At 37.1% G+C, this 18,118-nt stretch overlaps 1 protein-coding gene across 4 annotated transcripts; it reads right to left on the reverse strand.

Annotated features, from left to right (window-relative positions):
* Positions 1-517: 517 nt before the first annotated feature.
* Positions 518-17,678, reverse strand: LOC147407493 (Transducin/WD40 repeat-like superfamily protein). 4 transcript variants are annotated; one of them, XM_086436083.1, is made up of 13 exons: positions 17,521-17,678; positions 17,318-17,409; positions 16,484-16,584; positions 5,387-5,487; positions 5,245-5,311; positions 5,051-5,150; positions 4,851-4,964; positions 4,636-4,773; positions 4,434-4,518; positions 3,900-3,949; positions 3,445-3,639; positions 1,850-1,903; positions 1,439-1,624 (listed from the first exon to the last, which is right to left on the reverse strand). In XM_086436083.1, exons 1-11 carry the CDS (start codon positions 17,525-17,527, stop codon positions 3,496-3,498), a joined length of 999 nt encoding a protein of 332 aa, XP_086292209.1. In that variant the 5' UTR covers positions 17,528-17,678; the 3' UTR covers positions 1,439-1,624; positions 1,850-1,903; positions 3,445-3,495. The 4 variants fall into 4 exon arrangements, with proteins under 4 accessions (XP_086292207.1, XP_086292209.1, XP_086292206.1 ...); XM_086436081.1 differs by lacking the exons at positions 1,439-1,624; positions 1,850-1,903 and adding an exon at positions 518-906 and having other exon boundaries at positions 17,318-17,415; positions 17,521-17,674; XM_086436080.1 differs by lacking the exon at positions 1,850-1,903 and having other exon boundaries at positions 17,318-17,415; positions 17,521-17,674.
* Between the last annotated feature and the right edge of the window lie 440 nt (positions 17,679-18,118).

The raw sequence follows: 18,118 nt of genomic DNA on the forward strand, positions 1-18,118 counted from the left end.
CAAATATATATCAATGTGTACTTCTGAATTTCAAAGCAAAATGCCTGAAGTGTCCTTGCACAGTACAGATACATTCCTTACCACACTGTGGTATGATAGACCTGGATACCAAGTCTCTGTTATAAATGCAAAACTTGTATCCCAGTGATCTGGGATCATATCACCCCTTCAGGTCCGCCAACAGTGACAAGTAATACCCGTCAGATCTTTAGACTTTCTTGGTTTTTCTTCTGATCAATCAATGCTGCAATTGAGATGAATTTTTTAAAATATCCTAAATGGGACCCATAATAATATATTGGTTGATCCCAGTTATCCAGACTCCACACAGGTCAACCCTCATCAGTCCTAAAATTAGTTTGGCGTTCAATGTTGAAGGTAATTAATCATCAAGCAAGTTGGTTGTCATTAAACAGGAGTGCAAAAAGTCATAAGTGCAACTATGAGGGTATGGTAGTTAGTTGTTCAGGTTCACTTGTATGATCCATGAATTCATTCATGAAGTGTTGTTGTATGTGGGCCCCTAATTGATGAAGGACAAGGGGGTGGGAAATTGAAAGCATTTAAAGCTACATTTATAGAAGATCAAGTATTGCTTACTAGATGGAAAATACTCATAACCTCAATATCCAATTACATTTACAATGGATCCTAATAAAAAAATCTCTTAAATAGAGTATCAACTAGATCTTATGATCAACAGTTCAACATTGGATGGTTGTGACTTGTGGGTGAATTGACTTGGACACCTTATGAACAGAACAAATCCAGGTTTAGATTTGTCTAAATATTGTAATTTGGTCTTCTCTAATGAAAAGCACTGCTTGGTGTTTTGAGACTGCCTGATCACAGTAAATCAGGTAAGGAGGCGCCTCTACTTGATTATGAATACATGTGAGATCAAAACTGCAATAGAACCAACAAATAGCCCACTGCTCATGCTCAAACACAAAATATCTAACCATGCATTATACGTGCAGATAGACTCTATGTTCATAAATCAAGAGATGTTGAGAATAACTAATTGGTGTTTAATCTTGACTGGAGTAATAGATGCCTTCAGATATTTTTGTTTTTCAAGGTGAGGCTAAATAGGTTGACAAGCAGCATCCCTGTTCCACATTAATTTATAAAGCTTATTTTATTACAATAAAAGATGTCTTGAAATCTGTATTACTTTATGTTTGTGCTCCGGACATGTATTGTCTATTAAAGGTGATATTTTCAACCAATTTTTTAAGGCGCATAAATGTCCGAAGGTGACTAGAGGTCACTAGAGGTCTGTATACGCCAAGATGATAGAGATTTGATGATTAAACCTATGTTACCTGGTTCATCAGTTCACTCAGTTTGAAATCGGGTTCTCAGCTCGCCACTCTAGAGAGAACCTGGTTCATAGAGGGCATTTAGATTATTTATGTTGGTCTCATAGAAGAAGACCTAGGTCAAGGAGGCATGTCATCAGTACGAAAACATAGGGATACCTCTAATATTGAATAAAACCCAAAACAGGAGGTATCTCTAATACTGACCAAAAAGTGGGGGCATCTAATATTTTGCTCAAAGTATAGATGGTTTGCGTAGGAGTGAATCCGGTAACACAAGATTAAACTGAAGGATTTTACTGTCACATAAAAACATGAGAAAGATTAGCAGACTAGTTCTGTACTTAAAGCATGAAAAAATGGGTCTAAGAATGTTGAAGCCATGGTGTCAGATAGGGATAAACTACTTTTGCAATTATTTCTTGTTATGGATGCCTTATATTTTCTTCCAAGTAGTGAACTTGAATCATTCTAACCCAATCTGCATAACTAATCATCAATTCCATAAATATTGCTTTACTCACTTTTGTATGGTGAACCAAACAAATCAGTGTCAGTGCCAAAGGGACAGTTTCCTCCTGCCCAAAGTAAGAAATTTTTATCTGTGTTATCAATATGGTTCATATTGGTATGTGGAAAACAATGAAGCTGTACTAACCACAATTCACAAAACACAACTATTAAAGTTGGCTGAATTGTCATTGGGTTTGGCAAGCCAAATATGAAGGCACAATGTATTTTTTTTCAGAAATTTTATTATGCCTCTTCATTTTCTGTTCTTTTTTTTCCCTTTTTTTTCTCTTTTGGCTAAAGCAAGCAAGGGATCTGTAGTCAGCATGAAAGTGAGTTCAACAGGTTTTGAACTAAGGTCGTGGGATCAACACTCCACACTCCTTAACAACTAGGCTAAGTTGGAACTTTCTTTTGTGCGTATGTATATAAGAGAAGAAAATCTAGAAAAAAAAAATTTCTATTTATCTTAGAATTTTTTGACATTATAGTCGTACTTTTTTTTTTTTTTGATAAGTGTAAATGATATAAATGAAGAAAAGGAGATGAGGAGGCTGAGATAGCCCCCAAACAAACAAACACAAAAAGCCAATTTCGTATGGAGCGAACTAACGAACCATGTAACATAGGTTTTCACCATCGTGACAAAGTCAGGATTCAGAAAATTTTCAGCAAAGGAAAAAAATTAGCAAAAGTCAACAAAGTTGGGGGAAAATCAGGAAAAATAAAAATATGCTCTTAGTTATAGATAATAAATAATATAAAAATGTGTGTGCGTGTGTATATATAGCTTGGGTATCCAGGCCTCTTAGAGCACCCGACTAATCCCACGGGCACATAAGTCACACCTTTTAGGCATACCAGGTGTACTGGTATAAATCACAAGGGGTGGCCATCAGAGGGGGGGAGGGGGGAATTGAACTCAAGACCTCCGCCTGATGCAGGACAACCTAGATTTGTTTGATTTTAAGGTTGTTCTACTTTGGGTAGGGTGGTGGAAAGGATTAATTAGGTGGTGACGAAGAATAAAGAAAATTTATTAATTAGGGTTAATTTACAAAATTTTCGATGGAACCCGTGACTGTTGGCTTGATTTGTATCCTGCATTACCGCCTCCTGAATCGAACTCATATATTAAACAAAATTCCATATTAATATAATATAAAATTGTATTTTTCAAAGCTTTCTGAATTGTGAATTAATCACGACTTTTTTCGAAAAATAGAAGAATTTTTTCACCATGGTTTTCACAATGTTCTCATGAATCTCATTTGCACAATATTGTCTGAATTGCAGGATGGGCTGTACTTCGAAGTAGGTCTTGTGACTGTGTGACTTTATCCCAGAGCAAAACAGTGCAGAAAAAGGCAGTAAAGGAACACCTCAAATTGATAAGATCACAAGAAAGTTTTCACCATCAAGTAAATACATAAATGCAACAATGTTTCTTCTGTACAGGAACTAATACAATCTTACAGATCTAATTAGCCTAAAAGATATTGCTTGATTGTCCCTGCCAACGACATAGTTAATATATAGCAGTAGAGGACAAGGAAAATCTATAAATAATCAAACAACTCCAGCTTATAATAGGAAAAAAAAAATATACCTGTTAACAGCCTTATCTTTGATGTTAGAAGGTGTTTTATAAAAGAAAACTCTACTTTGCTCCAACATAAGATCCCAATTTGGATAAGTCAGGAATCCAAAATGATAACTCAGAAGATCCAGTTGCAAACATAAGGTTTCCTGGAGCCCATTTTATGACTGGAGGTTCAGTTTCAGTACTCATCCAACTAGAGACCTGGACAAGAAGAACAAGTCACAATCTATATTCCAAGCCATGTAGTAAAATGATGGGTAAAAAATAACTTGTTTAAATGGCAAGGATTTTAACGTTGTTACTTCACTCTTCTAGGACAAGATGCATCATAGAGTTAGTATTTTTTAGAACCAAAAATAATAATACAGGTAAACGATCACAAATCCTGAAGAAATGGGAGAACATAAAATAGAGAGCAAAGAGAAGCCAGAGAATTCAACAATGAGGAATGTTTATCATACTTCTTTGCCGGTTCTGACATTCCAGGCAAAAACACTACCATCGCCTGAACCTGTCAAGTGTAGAAAAATGATAAGGTCAACTTAGGTATAAATGGTATCATCTAACAAGTCTTTCTCATGCACTGAAGAGAAGAAAATATGTGGAAACCTCATGAATGATCACTAAAACAGGATGGTATGTTATGATCAGTTAGGCCTACAATTGACATCACAAGTAGTCATCTTTGTTTAATGTTTCCACATAAAAGATATGATTTCTGATTTGTATTTTGAGTATTCACTTTGTTTTGAACAAATATAGAATAACTTGATAGATTGCATGATGCCTTCAGATTGACCAGTGAGGGTGGCCCTTGGATTCCATCCCTCACCAGTCATCCAAAAGTGCCAAATGATTGAAGTGAAAAGTGTATCTTTATGCTTGCCAGATTAAAATCGCTAAAAGCATGTAAAAATCTACAAAACATTCAAAAACATATGAAACAAATTTTCCAGTTCATTACTCTATTAAAAAAAACCTAACAGAAGAATTACCTGACACAACGAACATTCCCTCGGGGCTAAAAGATGCCTCCAAAGTGGAGTTGCTTGAAACTGGCTTGACATTGTAAGTTGATAACTACACCAACAGTAGTCATAGGAAGCACATTAAGAAAATTCATTTATGGCTTAACATCAGGAGATTCCCATGCAAAAATCATTTTTTGGAATGTTGGAAGTACAAAGAGGAACTCACAAGTGTGCCACGGAACGAATCAAGTACATGAATATGCCCATCCATGGTGGTTAAAAGCATAAGCCTCCCATCATTACTAAATTTTACAACATTAGCATCGGATATATCTCCGCCAACGGAAAAGATGTCAAAAGGGCCCTAAAGGAATGCAGTTTCACAAAATTGTCAGTAAAAATTGTGAATGATAGGGTATTGGGTTCCATACAACAACAAACCTTCTCATACTTGCGAGAATCAAACATTCTTATATATCCTCCAAAGGCAATAGCAAAGACCAGACCTTGATCATCATAAGCAACAGCAGGTCTGCCTTGTACACGTAAAAGTGCCTGGGATAGAGAAAAATAGAATCAGAGATGTATCTCAAACAATAACATATTTCCAATATGAGCACAAAATGGCAAGGTATGTCAACCTGACACTTATCAGCTTTTTGATCCCAAAGTAAAACAGTTCGATCAAGAGAGCCTGAGATAAAACATTCTTTCCGAGGACACAAGCTAAGTGAGACAACCCTGACACAAACAACCAAAGAAATCCATAAAAGTTGATACTGACTTCAGACATAAACAGTGAAACAATCAAAGATTAAAATGGTCAGGTCCAAACCTGTCATGATGACCCTTAAAGTACCGTAAGTACTTGTTATCGTGCAAGGAAAGAAGCCGCAGTGATTCTGAATCAATTGATCACACAAATTAATAGTGTTACACAAATTTTATGAACATAAATTTATGGTGTTTTAACATACCATCCCAGCCATTTTTCGAGGAGTATATAACTGTTGTTGGAAGAGAAGTGAAGCAAACAAGATCAACACCATATTTTTTGCTATTGATGGTCTTCAAACACCTGCAAAACAAATGTCGTTTATCATTGGGGAAAAGGAAACCTACATAAAAGAAGAACTGCCCCAGTTGTGATTTCGACTGAAACAGTCAAAAATTTTGAGGAGAATCAGAAAATTACAAGCTACAATAACAATAGTTAAAGCAGATATGAACTCACTTTCAATAACAGAAGACATGACTCTAGATAGAGTGTAAGAAACAGGATTCATTTAACCAATCCCAAATCTTTGGGAGAAGATTTAGTTGTTGTTATTACGAGTTCCATATATTTTTAGCTTAAGTGTGAATGACGAATTTTGATCCTGGGTCTGTAGTATCAATACACACAGACTTCTAGGTTTCAGTATTTTGAAACCTTTTAGCCAGTCAACTTGGTTTTATTCCCAATTTAGTCTGGTACTGCACTAAAATCTGAAACTTAGGAGTAAGGCCCTTTTGTGGATTTATTAAGAACAATTATAAGAAAAGATGCTCCTGAAATTCTGCCTTCTTTAAGTGATGTAGGAAATCTACAACTCTAAGTAGTTTTCTAGTTCTATTAGATTTTATTTCTATTTCTAATTCTAGTAGGATTTCTATTTCATAGTTATGTTAAGAGTACAATTCTTTGCTAGTTTCTAATTTGTTTTAAATTCGTTTTTATTATTTAGACTATAATTAGAAGTGTCTAATTTGATTTCTACTAGGGTTAGAAAGTTAGTATTATGTTATACATATGTTAAGAATGTTAATTTTTAGTATTTAGTAGGATTCTAAATTGTCATGATGGAGTTACCTAAATAAAGAGCTCCAAATCCAAAAATTAATAATAATCAATCAATTCAATTATCTTTTCTCTTTTAATTACTTTTTAGTTTTATGCTTTATTTTCTTTCAAGCTATTGCATTTTTATCAATTGAATCTATAGATTCAAATTGATTTTGAGTATTCTATTGAACACAACCTATCGAATCTATTGATCAACACGCTTCCGCTACGTCTAGTGATAGTAGAGCTTTTGCTATAATCCACATTCATGACTGGTGAAAGAGAATTCATCACTAAAAATGAATTGGAAGACCAATTCGAGAAATTTGAAGAAAGTGAACATCTCAATTGTATTATTCGCAACTTAATGTCAATACAACATATTGATCCTTCAACTCAACATAGTCTTTTCCAAACTACATGCAAAGTGCAAGGCAAGTTGTGTCAATTAATTATAGTGGAAGTTCGAAAAATAAAATTTCAAGCTACATGGTTGATGCACTCAAGTTACCTACTACGCAACACCCTACACCTTATTCTATAGATTGAGTGGACGATGAATGCAAGAAGAATGTGACAAGCTAATACTCTCTTTCTTTTAACATTGGACAATATAAGGATGAGGTTATATGTGACATCTTCCCAATGAGAACATGCCACATCCTCTTAGGAAGACCTTGGCTTCATGATAATGATGTTACCTACCGAGGTAAAGCTAACACCTATTCTTTCATGCATAATGGTGTCAAAGTGATTCTACATCCTTCCTATGACAAGCCTAAGGCTATCGAACCAACCAAGGAGAAGGAAGCATGTTTTACTTCTACCAACATCAATGAGGACTTAAAGGAAACAAGCTAAGTGATCGTTGTGGTAGTGCAACCTTCCAATCGAGACCATCCTACTCAAGTTCCTTTTAAAATGCAATCCCTCCTTGAAGAATTTACTTGTGTTCTTCCTTTAGAATTGTCAAATTCATTGCCTTCTATAAGGAATATCCAACACCACACCACTTTGGTGTCCGGTGCAAATCTCCTAAATCTGTCTCGTTATGGGATGAGTTTAAAAGAACATGAAATATTTAAGGAATAACTGAAAAAGAACCTTGAAGCTTCTACTAATAAGTACAAAATCGGTGTCAATAGAAGATTCAAGAGATATGAAAAAGGAGACTTGGTCATAGTTTATTTTAGTAAATATCATTTTCATGTAAGAATTTACAAGAAGACCAAGTTAAAGAAAATTGAACTCCTTCATATCTTGAAAAAGATAAACGATAATGTTTATGTAAAGAATTTGCTTGATGATATACTATGATCAATTAAATTCTCTAAACAAAGTCTAATGAACGAATATCACTGGAAATGGATTAGAGTGAGAGATGAATGGAAAACAAGAACAAAAGGCCTTCAAGAAAAACTCGATGACGAGTTTTTTCAAAGGAAGGAAACCTGAGATAGGACATCTATAACTTTAAGTAATTTTCTAATTCTTTTTTTTTTAAAGTATAATATATTGACAAAGAAGGAAACAAAAGACATGGAGGCCGAGAAAGCCTCCAAAAGAGAAAGAAAGAAAAAAACTTAAGCTACATTAATCACAAAAAGATTGCCATCTAAAAACGAAATCATCAAAAGTTATCCCCGCGAACTGAATGTTCTGTTTAGACCACATGTATAAAAAGCCCAATATCTCCAAGAAGCATGCATGAGAGCTACTAGTCTTATTGTTGAACACTCTATTATTTCTCTCCTTCCATACCCCCCAAGCAATAGCCGTCGGTAGCATATCCCACAAGATCCGTTTTTTGGTGTGAAAAACATTACTGGTCCATTCTACTAACAAAGAAGAGAACTCACGCGAGGGAACCCAATAAACATGGAAAAGCTCGAGGAAATTTGACCAAATATTATACGCAAAAGAACAGTGAATTAAAATATGATTAACCGATTCCCCGTCTCTCAGGCAAAGGGGACAACAATTGGGGGTGATCCATCCCCGCACAATCAGATTATCTAACGTAAGAATCTTACCGAGGGAGGCCAACCAAACAAAGAAGGATATTTTAGAGGGGACTAACCTTGACCAAATGATGGACATTGAAAGTGATTGCTCTGCACAAGGAGTGAGCCACTTGTAGAAGGATCTGACCGAGAATCTCAAGTCTTTAGCCCTTATCCACTCCCATTTATCCTGATCGCTATCGTTGATGTGAAACGTATGCAGGAGATCAAGGAAAGATGTCACTTCAGTTAGTTCCCAGTCATTAAAGTTCCTTCTAAACCCCAAATCCCAAGTAGGACCAGACTCGTTGCCAATCAAACACTGCTGGATAGAACAGTTCTTCTTAATAGAACAAGCGTACAAAGATGGATATTGAGAAGCCAGAGGCAAGGTGTCACACCAAATATCCTCCCAATATCTAATTCTGTCTCCCAATCCTGTTTTGAACCTAATCCCTTTTTGAAAATCCTCGCTCACTTTAAGAATCCATTTCCAAACACTACATCCGTACGAACCTTTCGACTCACCACTATACCATCCTAACATTCTCTCCCCGTATTTGGCCATCATAACCTTCCTCCACAAACTACCCCTCTCCTCACCGAATCTCCACAGCCATTTTCCTAAAAGAGCTCTATTAGCTATTATAAGACCCCTTATGCCTAGACCCCCGTTCTTCTTGGGTGTGCAAATAATTTTCCATCTGACTAAATGATACTTCCTCCTGCCTTTCCTATCATTCCACAAGAAGTTCCTCATAAGCTTTTCCAATCTACCTTCAACAGACCTTGGGAGCGTAAACAAAGAGAGGAAGTAAACCGGGATACTTGATAAAGTGTTTTTGATCAAAGTTACTTTCCCTCCTTTCGACAGATAATTTGCCTTCCACATGCTCAACCTTTTCTCCATTCTCTCGATCACTCCATCCCAGATTCTAATACTATTATATGGAGCTCCCAACGGTAGACCCAAATAAGACGTGGGCAAGGTATCGTACCCACAACCCAACGTTGTGGCCATCAAATGAATATCCTGAACCTCTCCTACCCCGAACAATTTACTTTTCTGCAAATTAATGTGCAAACCTGACATAGTCTCAAAGCAGCACAATAAAACCCGAAGTACCCTCACCTGATCTCTCGAATGATCCAAAAAAACTATTGTGTCGTCCGCAAATTGAAGATGAGAAATCAATGGTCCATCTTTAACCCTAAACCCCGACAGCTTACCTAAATTGACCGTTCTTGTAAACAATCTACCCAAGGCTTCAGCTATGATAAGAAACAAGAACGGAGATAAGGGATCCCCTTGTCTCAAACCTCTCGTACCCCTAAAAAAACCAGCCGGGCTCCCATTGACAAGAATCGAGTACGACACCGTAGTGACACATTTCATTATCCAACCAATCCACTTCTCTCCAAAACCCATCCTCCCCATCATGTACTCTAAAAAATCCCAACTCACGTGATCATAAGCCTTTTGCAAATCAATTTTCCCAATCATCCCCTCTTTCTTACTCTTAATCTAGAATCAATACACTCATTGGCCATCAAAACTCCATCTAGAATTTGTCTTCCCCTAATGAAAGCCCCTTGCTCGTCACTAATCAGACTAGGGAGAACTGTTTTCAACCTTGACGCTAGCACCTTGGATATAATCTTGTACACCGAGCTCACCAGACTGATGGGTCTGAAATCTTCTATCTTATCCGCCCCCGTTTTCTTAGGGATCAATGCCACAAAGGTGCTATTGAGACTATAATCCAGATACTTCTTATCTTGTAATTCCTTGATGACCTCCATAAAATCTTTCGAAACGATATCCCAACAATGTTTAAAAAATTCCATGTTAAATCCATCTGGACCAGGTGCCTTATCCCCACTCATCGAAAAAAGAACTGCTCTAATCTCCTCCTCCCCTATTTGCCTTTCCAACCACCCCTTCTCCTCCTGGTTCAAAGACTTGAACACAAGATTATCTGGCCTTGGCCTTCAGGATTCTTTTTCCTCATACAAATCTTTGTAAAAGCTTACCACCCCTTCCCTAACTTCCTCCTCTCCAACCCGCATGACATCCTTAATGATGATCTTTCCAAGCTGATTACTTTTTCTATGGAAATTGGCAACTTTGTGAAAAAAATTTGTATTGTTATCCCCTTCTTTCAACCATTTGACCCTCGCCTTTTGTTTCCAGCTTATCTCCTCCATAAGCGCCACTCTTTGGTACTCCGATTTCAACTCCATTCTCTTACTCCTTTCATCCAAGCTCAACTCCCTCTCTTCCTCCTTTTTGTCTAAGTTTTCAATATCTGTCAAAATCTCCTTTTTTACCTCGATACTCCCCAGAACCTCTTTATTCCATATTTTCAGTTTCTCTTTCAGGAATTTGAGCTTCTTCTTGAACACCGACCTCAGATTTCTTATAGAAGGGCACTCATTCCACCAATTCCTAATGAGATCTAAGAAGTTGGGTTGACGCCACATATTCTCAAATCTAAAGGGAAGAGGGTGTTGTCTATGGTACCCTGCTTCTAGAAAGATAGGCGTATGATCAGAAATAGGGCTGGAATTGGCGGATTGAATCACATTATGAAACTTCTCCTCCCACAAGTTACTAACCAAAAACCTGTCTAATCTGGACATCCTTACGTTACCTTGATTGTTAGACCACGTGAATCTCCTACCCAAAAGGGGAAAATCCATTAAGCAATGTCTACCTATGAATGCATTGAAATTTCTCATCCCCTTAGAAATGTTCGATCCCCTATTCTTCTCATATGAGAATCTGGTGACATTAAAGTCCCCACCCAAAACCCAGGGTTCCTCCCAATACCTCGAAATATCTTCCAGTTCCTCCCAAAATTGCACCCTCCCTATTGATGGTTGGGCCATAAATCCCGGAAAACACCCATTGAAATTCATCATTCCCTATACTGCACAGAATAGAGATCGAGAAAGCTCCTACTAAATTGTCTGTCACTTGGATCCATTTTTTATCCCACATCATGAGAATACCACCGGCTGAACCTAGGGCAGGAAGAGCTATCCAATCAATGTTTCTCCCCCATATTTCCTCAATGATTTTATCATCACAACTCGCTAACTTCGATTCTTGAAGAGTACAATTAAGGGATTTGTCCTTCTAATAAATGCTTTCACTGCTGCCCTTTTTCTCCTATCCCCCAACCCCCTTACATTCCAAGATAAAACTTTGAGTGACATTGGACACCTAAAGAAGACCCAAAACATCCAAGGACACCTACCTCTTCTCCACCCTAACCAACACCTTTTCCGCTCTTGGTCTGATTAAAGTCCTTGTCATCTCCAAAGGAGCAACCACCACCACCTCATTATTCACTCCGTCCCTGTAACTTCTCATCTCCTGAGATTTCTCGTAATCTACTTGCTCATTTATCTCCTCAATTCCATACACTTGATTAATGTAATTGAAGTCCTCTTCTAGACTATTTCTATCTCGTAAGTCCCCGACTGCCACTCTCAAAATTAGGGAAGACTCCCTATCCTCTGTCTCCGAAACTAAGCCAAAGTCTTCTACCACATTCAATGCTTCGTTAACTAGCCATTCCATCGTCTCCAATTCTGTCCTCACTATCCCTTCCTCACGGGTTTCCATTCTCGGTTCACCTATGTCTCTGTCATCCCAAATTCCATCACTGTACACTTCTGTTCGATTCTCAACTTCCGTCTTCCTTGTTCTCTGAGTAGAGGTTGATGACACCAAAGCTAACTGACTGTCATCTTTCCTGTTCTCCTTTCTACTATTCTTCTCTTGGACAAGCTCAAAGGAATAAAGGGAAACGGTAGGGGCTGAAGATAACCGAGACCTGTATTGAGAGAAAACAACACAAGGACCAGACAAAGAAGTATCTAAAGACAGAAACAACGATGCAAACGTCGAACAATGATGACCACCTAATCTGAGATACTCACTAGGAAGCACCGAAAATACCTGAGGTAGAGAAAATGGGCCAATAATGACTATCACCATTAAGGTACCTGCTTTCTTATGCCCGACAGATCTATTGCTTGAAGAGTTGGCAACTTTCAACCTTTCTGAGTGTCTCCACAGATCAGCTCGCAATCTGTCCCAAATTCTAGTCACTGCAACTAGATGGTGTACGCAATGCTCGTCTCCACTTTTCTTCTACCATGGCTCTTCTAGTGTCCTCGCTGCCTCGTTTGACTCCACTGTGTAATAGGATTTTTCGGAAGGCGAAGTATAATGGTCTGCTTTTTTAGAACCCAAACCACTATCAAACATCTGACTCTTATCCTGTCTGCCCAACTCTCCTCTCCAAATCGAACAAGATTCCAATAACACTCTAGTATTGCTAGCTAAGATCCCATTCCCAGGCTGCGTCCCTGCTGTTAACTCTTCGTTGCATCTCTCCAACGTGTACCCCATCTCTAAGTTCCTTTCTTCTAATCGATTCTGACCCTGTACTCTGAATTCTGTCCCTTCAGACCCATCTGCCTCTCCCACGTTGATCGTGGTATCGACGGCTGCAACTCCCTTCCAAACCTCTTGAACCAACACCTTGTCTGCGTCTCTAACTTTGGGAGCCAAGATTTTAGAAAATGTCGACTTAATTACCTTCATGAGCCTGCTTCTAATGGTCTTTCTTATGACTGAGATTATGCAATTAAATCCATCATGGGCCTTCTTCATTTTCGTGCCACTCTTCTCAATCAATGGGCTTATATGAACCTTAGCCCTTCTAATATGAACTGCTGTCTTTTTAAATTGGCCTGGGTCTGAAACCTTCTTGAGTTTACTAACCCCTATTGGGCTTTCACAGCCCAGCCCCTTACTACCCATGTAACCACTTAAATCTTCTGTGGGCTGAACTTCTTGTCCATGGACCCCAACACTCATCAACCCGTTAACAATTCCTTTGGGCTTTGAATTATCCACTAACCTATTCTTACGCATGTAGACTAGGTTGCGGGCTGCCCTGCTTAGTAAATGAACCGTGCGATTATTAAATGCTATTCGGCGACGTGGCTTCATCCTTCTCCCACGCACGACACGTGTCCCTGATCTCTGACGGTATTTGAGATTTTGATTGTCCCTCACGCAACCTCCACCTGGAGTTGATACTGCCCTTGCTGAAATGCTATCTCCAGGTATCATCTTCTCCAAACTGTCCACTTCTTCTGGTTGAACCTCCTCACCAACTGCCTGCAATTCTATTTCCGCTGATATTTTAATCCCATTATCATCACCTCTCCCCCTTTCCTCTTCGGAAACCAGTCGGTGCACCTCATCTCCTACCATCTTCACTCCTACCTTATAGCGAAAGCCATCAACCCATAAGAACAGACTTCTTGGCAACTTCCATGGACATCCCCCCACTTTAAGCTTTGCGCTGTCCAACCTCGAGCAACAAAGGGTTTTCGGGTCCACCTCTTGAAGTCCTCCTAACTGGGTTCCAATCTTTCGAAAAGCTTCGTTAACCCATAAATGAAATGGCAAACCACTGATATGCACCCAAGTCCCTTCCTCGTCCCAAACTGATTTAATGGCATTACAGTCCGCGAACCAAAGTCGCAACATGAAGGAATGGTTACCCACCGTAATTGTTCTCCTTAAGTTCATCTTTTGAAATTCTTTTCTAATTCTATTAGGTTTTATTTCTATTTCTATTTCTAATTCTAATAGGATTTCTATTTCATAGTTATGCTAGGAGTACAATTCCTTGTTAGTTTCTAATTTATTTTAAATTCGTTTTTATTATTTAGGCTATAATTAAAAGTGTTTAAAAGTGTCTAATTTGAGTTCTAATAGGATTAAAAAGTTAGTATTATGTTATAAATATGTTAGGAATGTTAATTTTTAGTATTTTAGTAGGATTTTAAATTGTTATGATGAAATTATCTATATAAGGAGCTCTAAATCCGGAAATTAATAATAATCAATTAATTCAATTATCTTTTCTCTTTTAATTACTTTTTAGCTTTATGCTTTATTTTCTTTCAAACTATTGCTTGTTTATCAATTGAATCTATTGATTCAAATTGATTTTGAGTGTTCCATTGAACATAACCTATCGAATTTATTGATTCACACGCTTCCACTACGTCATCAAGCCTTATATTTAATGGGAGAAATGGAGACTCTAGACAGACAAGTGCACACCGCACTCAATGCTAGTATTCTATGCTATGCATGAAAATACCTAGCATGGAATTTTCTTCTCCCTATATAACATGGGCTACAAAATGAAAGAAAGGTGTGTGTTGATAACCTTTGCAACAATAGAAGAATTTCAAGGAGAACCATCTCCTCTCAAGAGACTACTTCAACCAATTGATCAAATACAGTGACTTCCCAAAAGACTACTGAGCACCACATTGCACTCCATCCAAAAACTATTGCATAAGAGCCTGAAGTTTCTCAACAAAATGCAATCAAGCGAACCAACAAAATGATTTCAGAACTATTGCATAAAAGCCTAAAGTTTCTCAACAAAATGCATTGTAAGGAATTAAACTCGGGCCTCTAAGGACTCTCCTTCCTACTCAAGGGACAAGATATATGCTCCTACCAACAGATAACCCTAAAAGGTTTTAATTGTGCGATGAAACAAATATTCTCTTATTCCTATCTTTTATCAAAGATAAACTTACGATTTCCACCCAAAGTGGATGCCTGATTACAACATTGCATGCAATAGAGGAAAGTGAATATGCCTTGAAGCTCAAAATAAGATGTGCAATTTGAATAAAACCATGGAAAAGAACATTTAACATACTAAATAACTAAGTCATAAAAGCTAATAGAGAAATCCTTACGAAATGAAGTATAATGAACAATGCCAACTTCAGAAGAAGAAGGCTTAACTTCGATTGCTTAACTACATATTTGGACATAGAGGCGTCTATCGGTGATTGAGACAAGTACAAGGTGTTCTAACACGGAGCCTATAAGAAGCCCGAAAATCTGATGCCTATATAGATGAAAAGCCACTTCAAGAGTTGATTGGTGGGTATTGAAAAAGTCCAGAGTCCCAAATGGATACTATGACATAATTAAGGTTATGACTAGTGCGAGAATAAATGGTGATGAGACAAATGAAGTTCCCACTCACAGTTGGTTTAGAATAAGAACAACCAAGATATACTATGTGGAATGCAATTGCCATAATAACATCCATGAGGAGGAATGGCAAGTAAAAAATGGATGGTCAAGAAATTCCCTAAAGCAGTCATTTTCATTACCTTTGTATAAATAAGGATAGAGATAAGGGTGTTGCCCACAAAATTAAAGCAAAATGGTTAAAGTGGAGGTGTGCTTCTGGGGTGCTATGTGCGCATACTAACCAAATTAAAAGGAAAGACAGACTTTGTTATATGGAATTGAATGATAGGCGACCAACAAGTAACATGTTAAAAGATTGAACGAAACAAAGATAAGGATGCTGAGATGGATGAGTAAAATGACTAAGAAAGATAAAATTAGAAACGAACACATTCATAAAAATGTAGGAATAGCCCCAATAGGTGATAAAGTAAGAGAAAGTTAATTGAGATGGTTTGCTCATGAGCAACAAAGGTCGATTACAACCTCAGTTAGAAGGAACGTGCAAATTGAAGGTTCTAAAAAAGAAAGACAAAGACAAAAGACAATAGATTGAGGTAATGATACACAATGGCAAAAACATAAAAGATGGTTTTAGACAAAATTTAATAGGAGTTGGGGGAGCATGATTCATTCAATTGACCCCACATTTTTGGTATAATGCTCTAATAAACATTTTAGCCATATTTAACTCAAAAGTTTTCTTTAACATCAAAAATAAATCAAAAGTGTAAGTAAACATTTGTGTATGCCAACTTAATAAATTAGTATAAGGAAGATGGATTAGACCAACCCTCTTTCCGAAGCCATTCTTTATAGAAAATCACTAAAATAAAGGGTGATACTACTTTATGTGTTGGGATGTCCATTGAAGTGCATCAACATGTGTCTAACAAGGCAATAATCCTAAAAAGTGTCGTGTCCTATGACGTGTACTTAAATTTTATTTTTAATGTGAGAATCATGCTCTAGACAACAACAACACATAACCCATCAAATAATGTCTGCATAAAATTTATAATTTGTTTTTATGGTGAAAATCATAGAACAAAAGATATCAAATATTATTGACATCAGTGACTTGAATATTTTTTTGATAAATGACTTGGATATTATTGACTTGATCCAACAAAAAGAGGCATACGTTGCATTTGCGACATCATAGAGACGAATTGATTCATCATCACTAGCAGTGACCAGATAACTCGATGCTCTATGAAAGTCCATCGAACTGATTCTACCATTCTGTTAAAAGAATGCAGTCAATATGTCAAAATACAAATGGGATAATTAAGCACAATGAAACAATAATTATTTACCTGAATAAACAATAAAATCTGAATATACTACGACAAGAGAACTAGGAAATAAAGAAACGTAGGTATGAACTCCAATATCCAAGACCTAAACCACAGAGACTCCCAACTCTCCAAGCATGATTAGGTTTCTACAAAGACGTGGTGGATAAGTTGGGATCAAACCTGTAGCCTTTCCCTTTGCAGTTGATAACATCAACTACTTAACTATGTGAAGGAGCAAATTACAAACAACTTGACTCCAAAATTCATGTGAGGTTAAGCTCCAATTCGCTAATCACTAGTGAGGAATAAAGAACCATTTACATATGTTTTGCATAAAATCTTTTTGTATGTGTTGTGTTTATTGAAGTCTCTAATTAATGCCCTTCTCAATAGTATCTTATTTATAAAACAGATTTAACATGTTTTATTTTCTTTATATTATTCTTACTGAGAAAAAAAAAATTGGTAAAGCAATTGCTGAGTTATCCCCTACAAGGAATTACCAATCGAAGGTAATTCTCAAGCAGAATTTTCTCTATCTATCAAACTATGGTTCTTAATTCATCAAATATTCTGTCAATCTAAGCTAATTGTAATCATTTTTTGTTTAATTAGATTCAATGGGATTCAATCGTTCAATTAATAATGGAGGGAAGAGAGAATTGAAGAGAACTCACGTAATCTCTGAAGACCATACCGACTTCCATGCTTTGAAGGATCTCTTCAGTCGGCTCAAGAGACACCTTCTCCTCTCTCTCTGATTGTCCACCTGCAACTAAAACACCAGTCAAGATAATAGTTCTATAATGTGCTCTGTGCGTAATACGCCCCATAAATTGAAAATGGAGGGAAAAAAAAACCCTAGAACAGAAAAACCTACCTGGCATCCTTACTCTTGAGCTTTTTCAACTGAGATTTCAAGAAGAAGAGCTGCAACAGATGACAGAGAGAACCTGCCTAGGTTAAGTTTGATCAAATTGCCATGAGAAAGGAAAACACGACGACACATCTTTAATTATTCTTATAACACATTTGTCTGCGAGTCTCCGACTTTGAGGCGGCACGTGGCCCCCTCCAGCTTTTGATGAATATTTGAGACACCCCTGCGGTTTCAAACTGATGGCATACCCCTTGACCTCGGTCTTCTCTTAGAAACTAAAAAAAGTTGATCTAAAAACTCTTTATTTCTCTTTCCAAAGCATAAAAAATGTTGAACAGCATTAAGATCATTTATAAATAGCCTATAAGATAAGACCTAGGTCAAACCAAGTCATTAGTTGGAACTTTGAAAAACATAAGGAGGTACCTAAAAAATTATTAACTAAAACTTTGAGGGTATATCATTAATTTAAAAATATAGTGAGATACGTGTCACATAAAGGAGAGAGGAGGGTTGCTCCCAAATTTTGTTTTGAAGATTCTCATTTGTTTTTTAACCTCACCTTATAAATAATCTATTTGTTTACAGGTCTTAAAGA

The sequence above is a fragment of the Akebia trifoliata genome, chromosome 3 (assembly GCF_017979445.1).
Source record: "Akebia trifoliata isolate Shusen 1 chromosome 3, ASM1797944v1, whole genome shotgun sequence".
NCBI lineage: Eukaryota > Viridiplantae > Streptophyta > Magnoliopsida > Ranunculales > Lardizabalaceae > Akebia > Akebia trifoliata.

Bases quoted from the DNA above. Each gene is read 5' to 3' on its own strand.
- LOC147407493 (XM_086436081.1), bottom strand. The intron at 5,488-16,483 runs GTATGCCTCTTT...TTTGTTTTGCAG, and splicing joins TATGATGTCGCAAATGCAAC to GTGTTTGAAGACCATCAATA. The intron at 4,965-5,050 runs GTTGACATACCT...TCTCTATCCCAG, and splicing joins AAAAAGCTGATAAGTGTCAG to GCACTTTTACGTGTACAAGG.